The sequence below is a fragment of the Elaeis guineensis genome, chromosome 2 (genome assembly GCF_000442705.2).
Source record: "Elaeis guineensis isolate ETL-2024a chromosome 2, EG11, whole genome shotgun sequence".
In the NCBI taxonomy this organism is placed as follows: domain Eukaryota; kingdom Viridiplantae; phylum Streptophyta; class Magnoliopsida; order Arecales; family Arecaceae; genus Elaeis; species Elaeis guineensis.
Window position 1 is genome coordinate 117,118,464 of NC_025994.2, and position 17,016 is coordinate 117,135,479.

The 17,016-nt window shown below is 36.6% G+C and overlaps 1 protein-coding gene across 3 annotated transcripts in view; it reads right to left on the reverse strand.

Annotated features, from left to right (window-relative positions):
* Positions 1–10,567, reverse strand: part of LOC105041159 (serine/threonine-protein kinase 12) — a 16,768-nt gene extending 6,201 nt beyond the window's left edge. For 2 of the 3 annotated variants that reach the window (XR_012139206.1, XR_012139205.1), the window contains exons 1-9: positions 9,879–10,567; positions 9,395–9,469; positions 9,179–9,274; positions 4,579–4,664; positions 4,322–4,442; positions 1,877–1,956; positions 1,604–1,666; positions 1,346–1,464; positions 425–510 (exon numbers count right to left, since the gene is read on the reverse strand). Coding sequence is in view for 1 of the 3 variants with exons in the window: in XM_010918017.3 (XP_010916319.1) it covers positions 425–510; positions 1,346–1,464; positions 1,604–1,666; positions 1,877–1,956; positions 4,322–4,442; positions 4,579–4,664; positions 9,179–9,274; positions 9,395–9,469; positions 9,879–10,199 (1,047 nt within the window). In the remaining 2 variants the exon portion in view is untranslated. The remainder of the gene's footprint in view (positions 1–424; positions 511–1,345; positions 1,465–1,603; positions 1,667–1,876; positions 1,957–4,321; positions 4,443–4,578; positions 4,665–9,178; positions 9,275–9,394; positions 9,470–9,878) is intronic. The other variant, XM_010918017.3, reaches the window with a different exon arrangement.
* Positions 10,568–17,016: the final 6,449 nt, after the last annotated feature.

A 17,016-nucleotide genomic window follows, 5' to 3' on the forward strand; every position in this document is an offset into this window, starting at 1 on the left:
GAAATCTCGATCAAGGTTTGGAAATCTGAACATACTGCATTACATACCACCCCATGTCCAGGGGTGTACCAATACATACCACGTGCCGCACCATGACATACAGCAAATCATGAGCACGTATGGGGGCGGACCACAGTACATACTACTATGCCACGCAACCCATACACCCCCATACCATGATACTTTAAGACTGATCTTCATTAATACAAAAACCCCACACATCCCGCCAACCAACAAGGCAAAAAACTACATATACTGCTCAAGCATAAGAAAAGGAATAGTTTAGTTCATAGAGAAGATAATTTGTGAAATACATGAAATGGTTGATCTGCTACTAGTTAGTAGAAAATCCATTTTCAAAACTGTATTCAAGTATATTATTCTTGATACATATCTGAACATGTAAGTTCTTGAAAGATTTTACCTCTTGTAGAATCAAAGAAAATGAAAAGACATCCACTTTCGTGTCATATTCTTCGTTCCGAAAGATCTCTGGAGCCATATACCTGCCTGTTCATTAAAAAGAAGCAATGTTTAATAAAATCCTACAGATATAGAAGAATCTTATAAAGGGTACAACCAGACAGCTTTTATCTTGTGAACCTACTTATTCAGAAGCATGACAAATACTTCATGCAATTAATTATCTAATAGATAATTTAGTGAAACAAATCATATCCTTGCTTCAAAGATTTCTGTAGGTATTCTTCAAAGATATTCCTCTCTAGTATCACCATCAACACAAAGCTAAGCTTTCTGCCAAAATAAATTGGTGTGCACACCACAAAGAGAGCTAACTTAGCCAGCTCAATGGCCTGATTAAGCAAACCTATCTCAAATTAAGATCCAAAGTATGCTATGCCCAAGAAAATTTCATCCAAGAGACAAACTCCTAGATTCTTCTATCTTTTATGCTTTTCTTCTTTTTTCATATGCAGTTGCTTCATGAACTAAACATATATGGTGGCATGTACTCATGCAGTATGTAGATTAGTCTGCCGATGGCATTAATGTCTTCTAGGTTTTGGTACAAGTAATTCCTCCTTCAATTTATAGGTTTAACACCCCAGATTTTTCTCTTTCCACACTTCTGTTTCATTTTATACAATACTTCATAGGATGAACAAACAGAACCTGGTAAGGCTGATTAATCTACGAATGTTGCAAAATATTTTCAAGCTTTTCCCTGAAGTTAGAGAACAAGGATAAGTAAGATGCAAAATTCTGCTCGTGCATTCTGTAAACACCAAACATAAATATTGCAAATTAATGACAATGCAAGAACAAGCAAATTTGAAATAAAAAAATAAAAGTAGAAGTTAAAATAAGTATCATTTACACTTACAAGAAGCGTCTTGACATCCCAATGGTCTAACCTCTCTAACAGTCTTCGCCACTTTTAGCGACTTACTGACATCAAAATCCGCAACTTTTAAACATCCAGAATCATCTCGCAAGATATTTCTGTTATCTTGCAACAGACAAATCATATTCAAACAGTCAGACTATTCAGATAATCATAAAATAAGCATATAAAGCAAAGTTCAACTCTCATAGGAAGAACAGAGGTACAAAGAAAAACATAATACATGTAATCACTTACGAAGGCTCAAGGTCACGATGAATGATGGCTTCTGGTTTGTGCTCATGCAAGTAATTCATTCCTCTAGCATATTTTTTAAGCACAAATTAGAACAAGTTTGAAGTACTAAAAAGTAAAAGGAAATCAGATGTTCAAAGAAATTTAAATAGAAGTTTTTAAAAAATAATAATATGAGGTATGGAGTAAAAGAGTAATCTCTATAACATATTTCTCTACCTATCTAATTGAGAAGCACAGAACACAACCACAAAGGGCATGAACAAATCAACAAACCTTGCAATATCAAGTGCAAATCGAACTGCCAGTGCTGGCTTTAAAGCTCCCTTTCGTTTCAAAAAGTCATGAAGATCACCCTGCATCCCAGAAAGAACCAAACACATATCAAACTAATTAATGGATATGATATCAAAGTTACAGTTGTACACACTAATTGAATATGATATCAACGTAACAGTTATGCACAAACACTAGCAATTTTAAGCATACAGACAATTATGCATAGATGAAATTCCATCCCCCTCTTGTGCAGGCCCTACCTACCCTTTTCCATAAATGTCTTACACACTTACATGCTATTTACATGCATGCATGTTACAATTTTTCTGCTGAGAAAACAGCTCTTGCCCTTTCTATCAACGTTGATTAGTGCCAGCCACAGACTAAACCACCATGATTGTTTCCTATACAATGTTATTCAACCTCTCTGATCTTTCAGTCACATTTGGTGTCCAACCAGAACCTCTAGCAAAGACTACACTCAGCATTGGGACACCGAGGTTCTCATTTACTAAAAACATGACATGAGGAGTTCCTCTCAGTTGGCCAAAGGTCTGGCCAGGAAGCAGAATCAGATAGGAAACATGGGAAAGGGATCAAACTGTGGACAAAGAAGAGTAACTAAGCCAGACAACTCCTTCCACACCCCCACCCCCACCCCAAAAAAAGCCAACCAATAAATAAAAAATAAAGAAAGAAAAGAAAAAAACTCTATGGGAAAAAGGGGGAAAAGGGATAACTAAAACCATTACTCATTCTATCAAGATGACATCATCATAAAGTCGCAAATATGCACAACAAAACATTGATAACAAAAGCACTCTCCTATCCAACTTCCATCACCAGTTCAGGAGAACCGGTGATCAAGATATATATGGCACGAACCATTCCATCTATTATGGAAGAACAGAGGAGTCGCACTTGTTGGAAAAGAAATGAAGCATTTGGTGATGGATTCCAGGAGGGACCCAGCTATCAAATCTAATACCCAGTTTATAGAGATGAGGTCTTAAAGAGTAATAAATGTATGGGATAAATATGCAGATAACAATATAATCAATATGAAAGCTAAGCTTTCTAAGAAAACCATCATTGAAATTTTCCATCACTGAGACAAGTTTCCATCACTGGAACCTAAGAGCAAATGTTGGAGTAGATGCAGCATCTCATTAGTGCCTGCAACGACACTTAAAGAAAATGCCCAAACAAGTGTGTCACCTGACAAAGAGGTTAGAATACTTAGATAGCTATACACTACATATATTTGAGAAATTAACAATAATAATAACAACAACAACAACATATCCATCATCGCATGTATGGATCAAGAAAACATTCTTCAATGCCTCCCTGCAGATTCTAGGCGGATATCCACCTAGAGTTTGCCACAAGAATCAATCAACTCATCAAAGATCCCTTGACAGGAAAAGGGAAGGTCAAGATCGTCATATAGCAGCCACAATTTAAGTGGTTAAAGTTGTAGCATACATGCTTAGTTGCAATTTGCACCAAGTAGATGTTCAAGAAGACAGCCACTAGGAGGCATTATGAACCTAATAACAAATGAAGAAGTAGAAGTTTGGAGACAACATATGTGTAATTGTTGTAAGGAGGACCATGAGAAAATTAAGATGGCATTGAAAGAAGCAAAATGGCACCCAAGCAGTATGGAAATGATGCACAACGCTAATGAAGTATAGCGCCACCTCGTTCACCCCAGTCACAAATTGGAACTGTCTTTTTTTAATCTGCCCATATATCTATAATGACAGATCCATGAAAACATGAATGAACTCTGATGTACCTCTAGAGATACATTTCAACAATGTAAAATTTGTAATCCCCCCTCATAATGCATTCCATATACTATTTGTAGTTAAAATAATCTATAGAACCCTCCAAAGCAGTCCTCTCTCTCAACTGGTCAATCACTATGAGAACAAGATCATAGATCTAATTTTAATAATGATGCTTCTAGCAAAAAAAAAAAAAAAATTCTAGATACCCCAACTTATGCATAAATATATACATACTGATAATATCTCTAATATGACGAATGCAAGGTAGTGTCAGATAGATGAGAACCTCAATACTTGTTTTTCCATTATGAACAAAAGAATATTCCCTAAAGGAACCCCAACCAGGAATGTACACAAGGGATACAATGCTGATTGCCTGATTTGGCATGAAGTTATAATTTATACTCTTCATACGAAAGCAAAGGTTAGTATAGCTATAGCATCTTAAATCAGATTAAAGTTAGTAGACTTAGTAACATCTCAAAAATAATAGTTAAGACTGCTAGAAAAGCAGATACTGGGAACTATACAGAAAAAAAATTCACAAAGTAGCAAATAATATTTTAAGCTACATGAGTTTTACAAGGACAAAGCTGGGTGTTTTGTATGATCCAACAGTGACATTCAGAGATTTAGCAACCACCTTGGGCAGATATTCTGTGACTATCATCATTGGACTGCTCTGAGTGACGGCACCCAGAAACTGGACCACATTGGGATGCCGTATTTGCTGAAGCAATGCAAGCTCATCTCTAAATGCCCTTCTGCAAAACTCACAGAGATGTTTATGATGACAGATAGAAAATGATACAAGGGGGAAAAAGTAAAATAGCTGGACCAAGTAGATATGTTGATAAGAAGAAAGCATCAAAACATTTAGACAGTATAGGACCAACCCACACTTTATCCTCATCAGTAATTACATCTTCACCAAGCCTTTTAACTGCGACTTGAATTCCACGCCATGTTGCTATACGAAATGTTCCCTGAAAAATGAGTTCTTAGAATGGAAGTACAATGAAATTCACATAAGAAGGAAGCATCTAACATCAGCATTTCAACAATTGTTAACGCAATCAGTTCAGAAACTAGGAAATTCTAATGCAAAAAAGGCCTCAGAAATTGGCTGCATCATCATTATTTTGTTGAAAAGGAAGAGAAGAAAATGTCTTGTATATTAATTTAGGAAACCCCTAGGCGTACAAATATCACATTCTTTCTAAACCAAACAAAACTAAAGAGAACATATAATGCAACAACAAGATTCTCAATCTAAAATCGAAGGAAACATAAGCTCAATAAATGAATTTTGCATTTCAGCATTGCTAGCATAACACAGAAATTTTACAGAAAAGTTACATAACTGAAGTGTAGCCCTCCTATTGTCCTGTTTTCAAATGAACAAACAGTCTGACAGATTGAGCAGCAATAGGAGATCTCAACATCCCCCATCCAACTTTTTATTTTTTAAAGAGTTTCTTTTGGCAGTCACATCATTATGCTGCTAAAGCATTTCTCTTTGCAGATACAACAGAACCTTTGAAACTAATAAGGTGAGAAAAGTTGTTAGCTATTAGAGGCTCGGATTCATCTTACCAAAGCAACCAAATTAGTACCTGACTTAGATCCAAAATTTTGATCCATATGTCCTGTAGCTAGATTGGGATAGATAAAACCGTACCAGTTTTAACTCAGAGAGACTTCAGCTGCCCAAATCAACAAAACAATTTGAAAGCTCTGACCTAGCTCCAAAATTTAGATACAGCCCAATCCTATACATGAACTGATTTGGGTTGCAGTCGGCTAAGATTGTGGTTTGAATCAGAAACAGAACCCGATGATACGGTACTTAGGAAACCTCACCTGAAATAAAACTGATAAATTCCAATATATCGACCAATAGAACATAAAAATATCAGCTGATATTTTTCAACCATGGCTGATATAGCAATCCAATATCAGTAACTACACTAAAGCATTGATTTTTCTTTTTTGAAATTAATAGCTAAACCCTTTTTCTTCATCAAAAAAGGTTTTTAAACTAATTAATTTCAAAATCAATGCTTTAATATAGTTTGCTAATATTGCATTTGCTATATAATCCAAGATTTCAATACTTCAATCCTAAAATATTAGCTAACAAACACAAAAACCTACGTTCCTTCCAAATTTTCCTAGTTTCCTTACCAGTCAAGATAAACCAACCAACCAAGATCTCGATTCATTTAGATCTCGGTCATCCACCTGATACAACTGAAATCTCAGTTTTTCAAAACCTTGATTGCATTCTAGGTGAAGTATGGGCTCGACCAGATCCATTAAACCTAAATTTCAACATTAAAAGGGGAGTGACCTGGTGGATTGTGGATGGTTGAATTGGAAATAGGAAGAGTTCGAGTACTGAATAACTAAATATTGTCCCGACCTACCTAATAACATAAGCCAGCCCATTCTAGTTTGGCTTTGTAGGAGATGATACAAAATTCAAGGCCGCCATGCGTACCCTGGATTGGATGCAGACCAGGTTATTATATGCAATTCATGGGGATTGGTTGTTTCATGGAGCCAAAATGTGTATTTCGCTGTTCACAGTTAACTGAAGAACCAGGCTCTAGCCCATTCCTAGTACACTCTGGGGTATATGTAACATTTGGACATTTTCTAAATTCAAATCAGACCTTTGATAACAAATCTTCATATAGCCTTAAAGCATAGGCCACTTCATGTCTCAGTGTATTAATGTAGATTTTTTTTGGCACATTCAACAAAGTCAAATATGTTCTATCACACTTCTAACGCGTTTTCTATACTATATCAAGATTGTCGACTATTTTTATTGATTAACATCTACTTTTTACAATATTCTATCACATTTATAAAATAATTAATCACTAGGGCTACAATAACTATTTTGATGTTAAACATTAACTTATACAGATGCTTCCACTTCTGTTTTCTGTCTTCTTCACACAACTTTCCTCCCTCCTAACCCAAATTTGTGAAAAAGTCTCTCTCACTTTAGGCAACTGCTATGTAGAGGCCCCAGAAGATATTAGATGTTACAATGGCAACAAACATCAAAAGGAAGCTAGGAACAATATCAACAACTAAGATACCAGAACTACAACATTAGATGTTTCAATTGAAGAAAGCTACTACAAGAAAAAACAAGATTTGATAATAATTTTCGTTTCAACAACTAAAGATTACTAGTGACTAGAGCCAAATACAAAAAAAAATAATAGACACAATGTGCTCTGTGTAGACAGTAACTTATGTCAAAAGTAGAATAGTTTATTTGATTCCAGAGTTACGATAAAGCTGTTTTACAGCAATATATTGAAAACCACACCAAAAGGCAACTCGTGCCCTGGCCGGCTCACCAGTAGCACTAATTCATTCAGCTGGTCTGACCAGTGACGACAGCATGACAACATACTGACATCATGAATATATTTTTTTTCCAAAAAATTATGAAAATATGAAAAACTAGAAAAAAAAAAAGAAAAATTCCAGAAAATTGAGAAAAAAACTAACCAAAAATTCCCCATTGGTGATTTTCTCATTGTTTTCTAAAGGGATTTTTTTTCTTTCCTTACACGAAATATAAAATCTGAATGTAATCGATTATCTTATTGATGTAATCAAAGTAACTTGAAGTGTTTCAACATCCTAGAGACTCATCATCATAAACTACTCCAGAACAACAAATTAAGAAATCCAAAAGAAAAAGGATGCCCACAAACCCCCAAACTTCTAGAACTGGAAAGAGAGAGGAGGAAACGAAGAGATCTGTAATCGAAAGCTACAGCTGCAACATTGCTGTTGGTGAGGACCTCAGCGGCATCGGTGTGGCAGTGCTTGTCATCCAGCGATCAGACCGCAAGCTCCACAATCAGTTGTAGGATCTTGGCTCTTCACCTCCATAAGCTTCGTCGGTCCCTCCTCAACCTGCCCATGCTCCAAGAGGCAAGAGCTCAATGTCTCCACTCTCCACCCACCTTCCCGCTGCATCACCTTACCTTGCATAAGGAACTAGGTTTAAAGTTTTCGCCCCTTCCCCCTCCATAAGAGGTAAGACTAAAAATATGGGCAACTCAGCTAAACCCCGTGGTCATAAGTGGTAAGCCCTCCACTGAAAACACAAAAAAAATATGGGCAAGTCAGCCCGAACTAGCCATTCAATTGATCCATCCGATTCTGCCAATTTTTGCCGGTTTTTATCCACACTCACAAATTTCTAAACAACTCAGACCAGCGACCTGTCCAGTCCCTGGTCGAACCAGCTAGTCTGGTCCGAGTCTCAAAACATTGTTTTACGGTCAAGCTCCCAGCTAAAAGTTAAAACACACTTTAATATTCAAGCTTATATATTTTCTATAATATTCAGTTCCAGTGCCTCGAAAGTTTAACAATGCTACCTGAAACAATTGGGAAAAAATGCTACTTTCTACCACTGGCTTAATTTTCATGAATGCTTTTAAAACCAAGATGGCAGTTATCTCAGTCTCTGACCAAGACTGAGACAATGCATGCAAAGAAACCTACCAACAATCAAGTTTTTAGTGAACCTCTAAAGCCGAGATCTTGGTTTATCATGGCCAAGATGGAAAATGGGGGGAATTTGGAAAGACCCAAGATTTTCTCCAAGATTTTAGGACTGAGATACCGAAATCTTGGCCAATATGATAAATCTAGCATAGAAATTACTTCAACGCATTGGTTTTGGGGTTTATTAATTAAAATATCTATTTAAGGAAGTAAAAGATGATTGGAAAATATCAACCGATATACCCATACTGCTTCAGTTGATATCTTCGCACTTATCGGTTTATATCCGCCAAGATAATGGAAGCCATGTTTTACTGTACATGATATCAAGGGGTACTCGATACCAACATAAACCAAAATTTCGGCCAAAATGAAACCATCAATTTTTCCTTAATTTTAGGAGAAAAATGAGATTTTGCCCTACTTATTATCTGTTTATTTTTTATTTTTGTTATGTAGAAGAATAATTAATTGATAATGCATCTATATGTCCATCTTAGTTGTCTATATGAGGATCTTGAACCAACATGGAAAATTTGAAATTACTCAATTCAAATACCCGGGAAGATATGCACGCAAAATAAAAATGTATACAAACTAGTGATTGTGCAATGAGAGAGGATATACCAGAAGGAAAAATCAAACTCAAATGAGAAGTTGTGAGAAAGAACACAAGCTAAAAGTCAAAAAACAACCATCAATTTTATACAATAATAATGTCTGCTTTATCCCACCAAAAAGAATAAAGAAAACGAGAAAAAAACAATGTTTACTGCTAAACTAGTTCAGACATTGATATATATATATATATAAAAAAAAAAAAAAAAAAAATAATATATATATATATAGACACACTACACACATATAACCAGAAAAGATAAGAAAAAATAGTTAAAATAAAACAAGATCAGTACAAAAGGTAGTCATGGAAAAAGCAAGGAAAAGTTACCTTAGTGATCCGGATACTGTTCGTGAAATCAAGTTCACTGGGGTCTATCTCATATTCTGGAACTTCACGGGCATTCTTAACATGCATAGGAGCAATCTATATAAGTTTAAAACAAGAAAAATTATTAATAATAGTTCATCGTGAAAAAAGAACAACATCCAATTGAGCAGCCATCTCATCCAAATCAAACAAAAGAATAAAGCTTGAGTCACACACCTTAAGCTTAGCACCATGCTTCTCCAATAGCTTGATCACTTCATGATTTTTGTAGTGTATTGCATCCGCAAGTGGCTGTTGATGAAGCAATAGTTAGAAAATCTGGACTTATCAGAAGAAAACAGTTTATGTCAGTTGACGTGCCACAACGGAAAGGAAAGGATAAGACATCTACAACCCGCCGCTCTCACAACCTAACAAACAATTTTGTATAATAGCACAGAGGAAAATGTACCCCAGGAATTCTTCCATGATGGAAATAACTCCTCGTTACAGGAACCAAAAGAACCGATCATGATTTCATCCAAGACAAATAAAGCAAATCACAAATTCACACACCCATTCCACATCCCATTTCAGATTGATAAGAAGCTCCAACAAGGTTATCAAGAATTGGGGGAAATTTTGAAATTTTGCCCTAAAAATTCATATTTTCGATAACAAAAGAAACCGCTGTGGTAAAAAACTGTAGTGGGGCACATACCGTACTGCCCCACTGATCTTCCGCGTCCACCTCAGCGCCGTTCTCAATCAGCAATCGAACAACATCGGGGAGACCCTGGCACGCAGCAACGTGGAGCGCCGTCCGCTTATCGATGTCCCTAAAGTTCACATCGAGCCCAGAAGCCAGGAGCTCCCGGATTCCAGCCACGTCGCCCTCGTTGGCGAGGTACATGAGGCGGATGCCGGATTCGATCTCCTCCGGGACATCCAGCCTGTCACGGTCCTCCGGCTCCCCCTCGCGCTCCGGCGCGAGGGAGGACTGCTTTCCCAAGGTGAAACGCCCCGTGGACTTGGACTCCATGCCCAAAGCTTCGGCCTTTGGACGGTTTCGAATCTAAAAGCTAGGGATTTGAGCCTTAAACCCTAGTAGGAGGACAGGGTCAATTAGGGTTCCTTTCTTCGAAGCCCTAGAGTTTCGGATAGGAATCTCAATGGCGGATGAGAGTAAAACGGTGGGCGGAGTTGAAGTTGGGGACATGAATAGGCTGATGAAGAAGTATATTTAAAGAAAAGGAAAAAAAAAGACGTGCTTCGACACAGCTGGAACTGGAGAGGGATACGAATTCTATCGCTTAGAGTCGGAACGCGGGAGGAATACTGCGACTGAGATGATGGAAGCTTCGGTAACGATGGTGTTACCTGCACAACCGACCAGGTCCGCCAGAGGATAGGTTGTTCCATCAAGAAAAGGGACCAGAGAACCGAGTGACTTGCGGCCCAAATTTTGTTACCAACCGAGCACTGCTATTGCCCATGTGGCACGACCTGATGTAATTCGAGGAGGGATCAGGTACAAAAGGCCAATAGTCTTATGGCACGTGGTGAAATGTGGCTTTTCGGGTATCAAGTTTGGGAGTCGAGACAATTGCAGTGGTAGCTAGGCCCATGGTCTAACGATGATTCTAGATGCGGCATCCAAAGCTAGTACCAGAAGTTTGGGGTTTTGGACTGGTCTACGTGTCACGTAGCGTGTTAGCTGTGAAGAAATGTCATTGGTCTCTACCAAAAAGAAATGTTATTGGTGGTTGGACTTTGCCTGGTAGAACATGATGGGAATGACTGCGGCACGGATGGTTAGGAGCACGTCCGATGCGCTTGGTCTTTGCCAAGTTGTTTTTTTTTTTTAATGATTTAAATATTTTAATATAAATTCAATCAAAAAATTAAAAATTAAAAAATTTTGAAGTAATTCAGAAACTGTCCTAATCTTGTTCCAAAAAACTTTGCAACATAAGCTATCACCCAGTCCGTTGCGATGTTCGTCTCTAGAAAGATACTAAATTATAACCCCATGCGATGCATGAGATGCCTTTACGATCCTCGCTCCACCATCCCTACCAAGCCCAGCCTCTCGCCACCTTCCTTGCCATCATCTCTGATGCTGGGTGTAATAGAGACCAGCTAGTTTAATAATCATAACTTAGATCATTATCATGTCCCAACCGACATTAGCCATGAGTTAACCTAGGAGAGCAGGGATGAAAAGTCTCAAAACAGGAGGTAATGCACTTGCTAGCTAAAGCGGAACATAAGTGATTAGTCTACACTTTCAAACATTTCCTTAAAAGCATACTATTCATTAACCGGAGCTGCAACTTCTCAAATTATTGCCCTACATGACAAAATGCACAAATATTGTGCCAAAAGAAAGAAGAATAGCCGAGTCCATGCTTGTTTGATTACCATCCAACTAAGCTGGAGCGCTGCACTTCTCAACCTTTATGATGATAAAAGCCTACGCATTATATGTTGGAGAATATGATTATCATCACCTTGCTCCTACCCTGCATTATTGAATAAAATAAGAATATCTAAAAATCTCCATCAGGGAAAAGCAGGAAGCCCATGGTCGTCCTGATCAAAGTGGAGGTTGACACCATGTAAGCAGAGGGCATTGAGAATAGTCCAAACCTTTGTTCAATTCTTGAACCTTTTCTTCTCCACCTCCTTGGCTGCATCGGCATATATCGGTTCATGAGCCAAGCCATCAACCTTAAGGCGCATAGCAAGCACTTCTCCAATGGCTACCGCCATCTTGGCATTGCAGGTATGATCGTACTTTAGTCTTTCTCATCTATTACCGCATCTGCTTCAGCAGCCAAGAGGTGGAGGCCATCGGACAGTGTCGCTTCACCTCTCGAAGCTTGCCTTCCCTTCTCATTTGGATGATCCGTAATAATGACAGAGAGGCAGAGGCCTCCGCGAGTGCTGCAAGCCGCCAAGGACAATACCCAACGATACTTCAACAAGCTTTCGTCCGTCGAGGATAACGCGTGATGACGATGGAGAGGCCAAAAACCCCTCAAAGCCTGCCGTCCCTTCTCATCCGCCGCTGCATCCATTTTAGCAGCTAAGAGGCAGAGGCCATCAGACGACGCCTGCTTCAACAGCCAAGAGGTGGTGGCCCCAGTTCTTTTGATCTACTTCCGTACTTACGATGATGGAGAGGGGAGGCCATTGACGACGACATGCGATGGCCGAAGCCAACAGCGCGCGACAGTGCCTAGCATGTCGAGCACTTCCATTTTGTGAGCCCCTTTCTTTTACGTGGTGGATGGAGGGCTGCCAGCGCTTTCATTCCATGAGGTTTTATGTGGCGGATGAAAGTCCTGCATTAGTGCCACGTGGCAAATGGAGGCACTATGTTTACGGTGCCTCCATTTTAATATATATATATATATATATATATATATATATATTAGATGTCTGAAAGTCAGAGCAGAGCATTCTCCTAATAAAGTTGTAATATCATACAGAAAGGGATGAGTGGCGCCTCTATGAATGCAGCTCTATAGCCAGACCATCATTGTGGTAGAGTCACCCTTAGCAATAAGCAAGCTGGCCCTAATTAATATTTGTCTGGCAAATACAATCCTCACCTAGGTTGCACGAAGCTCTGCATTAGGTACCGTAGGCTTAAATAGATGATTTCACCTAGCTGCCACCAAGCTGGAATCGAACCGATAGTCGATAGATCACAAATCCAATCCCACCATATCTGTCTCTGACACTCCCATCAAGGTTCACCTTCAGTATAACAAAAAAGAGGGCTTCCAAGAGATGAACACCTAAGGGACTACTGTGAGAGCAAAATGAAAATCCCAGATCTTCGGAGATCTGAAAGTCACATCGATCAACTCCACTATCACTATCAATGCTCTCTCTAGGATGAATCTCATCGAGCACCACCTGGAATCAAATACTAAGCTATTCCTGCCCAACCAAATATGGAAGACCATATAGGCCGTATGGATGCACATAGCTCTGGACGCGTCGCCATCAATGCTATGCTCCAATAACTCCAGAAAGGCCTAAGTCAAATCTTTTACCTGAGTAATCTGCAGATGTATCCCCCAACGACCAAACAAGCCTCGCTCTGTGCATCAGAATAGAATATGCTCTAAAGTCTTCTCCTCCATGACACAGCACGGATAGATTTTTTTTTTGGTCAAAATATTTTTATATTATTTTTAAAATTCAATATATATTAATATAATGAATAATAATAAACAAAAAATTTTGTTATCATGTTACATATTAGCTAATGAACTTTAATGATTGAAACTTTCGTCTTTAATACTGATGTTTGCATGATGAACAAATAATTTTATACAAATTAAATTTTTATTAAAAACTTACTATCATCGATATAATATCTACTTCACGATGCACATGATATATTTTTTTCTTCTTTTCCAACTATATTTAAAATATAATATAATAACTTAATAAATTATAATAAATAATAAAATAATAAACTCTAATGATGACCAAATATATTACTATCAATATCATTAATACAAACACTCATGTAGAAAATGGGAGGCTTGTAGAAACTAAACCTCTGTTTTACAATATGCATATATACATATACTTGCATGTAATCCATGTGATGCATATAGATGTAATTTTTTTTTATTATTAACTGTCCTTAAAATACAATATAGAACAGATATAATAGAATAAATGATAGAAAGATAATAGAATATAATAGATATAAGAGTCCAATTATTTTCTAAAATAAAATTTGATATTAATATCATAATATCCCATCACTATACAAAATTTAATATTATATAAATCTATTGAAATGGTGAAAATAATATATTATTATAAAATGATAACATCATATATGCCACATGTGTATTATAAGAAATAGAAATGCATCACATTTAGAGGATATTTAAATGCAATATAATAAATTTATCAATGATTGTACTTTCACTTTGAAGTAAGATTATGATCATAAAAATATAATAAAAATAAAAATATATTAATATAATATAATGATTCATGTAGGATGCGGGCAAGATATCTAATAATCAAAAATACTTTTTTATTAATATCAACATAAATTAAACAAATATTAACAATATCAATAATTTCTATACTAATTTAGTATTATCAATAAAATATATTTAATACGATTTAATAAGCTAATAAGCTCCACACCAAATATCTATATTAAATAGAATATAATAGTTCAAAGAGTCTAATTATTTTTAAAATAAGAATCATATTGAATAACATCATTAATATAGGGGTCCAGGTGATAAACGAAGTGCTCGATACATATTGAGCCTCTATTTTAATTATATATGTAGTAGATAATAGATAATAATAAAATATATAGTCAAATAGAATAGATATAAGAGCTCTATTTATTATTTAAAATAAAAAATATTTTAACGACATCATTAGTGTGGATGTCCACATAGTAAATAGAGAGCCCAGCCTCTATTTTGTGTGTATGTGTTTGCAGGGTAAATAGATAGCTGAGCCTTCACTTCACTTATATGTTAGATATTGGATTAAATTGGATGAAAACAAAAATGGCAGCCTCGTGAACTGGTGAAGTCCGTGTCCACAATGCATGTATTGGACTGCTTGGATAAGGCTTGGTTGCATCCAATGCATCTTTCGACCATTTCATCGTAAATTAGAATGGAAGTTGCTCTAGATTAAATTCATTCCATGTTCAACTTTTATAGTTTCAGCTAGGTTGTTTCAGGAAAATTGAATTCAATAATGCACGAGTGCAACAACTTTAGGTACGGTTGACTATGTTTCTCTCAAGTAAATAAGTTGTTATCAAATATACTGGGGCATATCAAAGCCATTGCAATAGGCTTTGTCTTAAACTATGATATTCTAACACCTTTTTATTTCTTTCTTTTTTATTAAAAAAAAGGTGGTGGGTGGTGGGAAACGTCGTGATACAAGTGGACGAATAAGACATTCTTCAACTAGAGTCTATAATAATTTGGTTGATGGCGTTTGATAACCCATATTTTTCAAACTGCACCTTGTCAAAATAGATTAATCCCACTCGCACTGGTAGCCTAGTCATGCTTATTCATAGATGTTTTCCCACACAAAGTAGTAGGGTATTGCTTCAAGAAGACTCCCGGTTCCGAGGGAAAAAGACCGGTCCATTGGCTTGCTGTAAAAGCAAGAGAAATTATATCTTGCATTATATGCACCAAGGTGGCTATGCTCTATATTAATCATGTTCTGTTGGCCAAGCATCGAGACAAAGATAGAGCCTATAGGAATGAGATGGTGTGATTGATGTGGTGCACGGCTACGTGGTGATATAATTTCTCATACTTCAAATCTCAAGCCATTTTAGAATCTCGCAAGGAAAAGTTCAGCACTCCGTGCTGCCTGGTTTGCACTTAAGTAGGGTTTTTGATAATTTTCAAGCTAAGGGCTTAGTATGGACTACGTTAGATGTGCTCCGGTTCTTCTTTCATTTGCAGCTCTACGTGGTTGTGAAGCTATTTTTGGGTCAACTTGGCTTGGCCCAAGTATGTAATTGGGCATCCAAACTTGACTGGTGGCAAGGGAGACCATGTTTAGTGTTTGGTTGGTCCAGAATAGAAAAGGCCCAAAATAGTTTCGGTTCAGAGAGCGGAAGCGACTTCGATGAAGTGGGCTTCTGCTCGGCCCACCTGTAACTGACCTTTAGATGGCTCGAGCTTAGTGTGATTTAGATTGAAATATAAATCTATAAATAATACATGCATATCATATATTATCTTAAGATGTTCATTAATATAAAAATTATTTTATGTTTATTTATTAAAGTAGAATCCATGAATGGTTTGAAAATATTTAAACCATAAATTAAAATATAATTACAAAAATGATCTAAAGTATATAAATTGAAAAGATCTCAAAATCTTACCAAATCTTTTAGACAGAGTTGTTTATAAATAAATCAAATTAATAAGTAGAGCTTGACATCTGGGGGAAAAAAAAGGAAAAAAAACTCAAACCTGCTAGAACCTTGTTTTTGTCACCCCTACCCCAAACTCTAATTCATACTTACCGGGATACGGGATACGAAATTGGTTGGTGTACTGCATTGGCTTAGTAAGCACGGGAACTTTTACATGTCTTCTTGAGAGCTGGTAATGTTTGTGCGCTTATTTTCTACCAAAATCCTTGTTTTATGCAGATCATAAAATTTCTGTTGGTTTCCTCAAAGATTGCCAGTAAATTATAATTTTTTGAATTTCCATCCAAACCAATTTATTAATTATATTATGAAGATCTGTATAGATCGTTCATTAAAAAAATATTAATTATTTATATAAAATTTAAAAAATTTAAATAATATTTTTTATTAATTTTTTTCAATAAAATTCTGAATTATTACAAATGACATCAGAATAGATCCTCTAACCCATAATTCATATGAACTAAGGGGTACTACACAGATTCATTAGATTAACTACAGACTAGCGTTTATAAGTGAATGCATGAATTTGATCTTTGATTTGATGAGAACGAACGCCTGAATTTGATCTTTGATTTGATGAGAACGAACGCCGCCTCTTAAGCTCTTGGATAAAATTAAAAAAATTAAATAATATTTTTTGTTTGATTGCTTTATTTCAATAAATGTTTGCTTTATTCTTTTCAACGATAAGAATATTCTGAAACGTGGGTTTCAATGCAAAACATCAACCTGCTCTGTTTTGACATCTTATTCCTATATTTGATTCCGTCTCCTCAAAATGCTCTATCCCTTAGCAGGCATACCGCATACTCTTCCAAGCTTCTTTCAAATATCCTTAATTCTTTAGCTATAAATAGTAGTTTCAAACTCA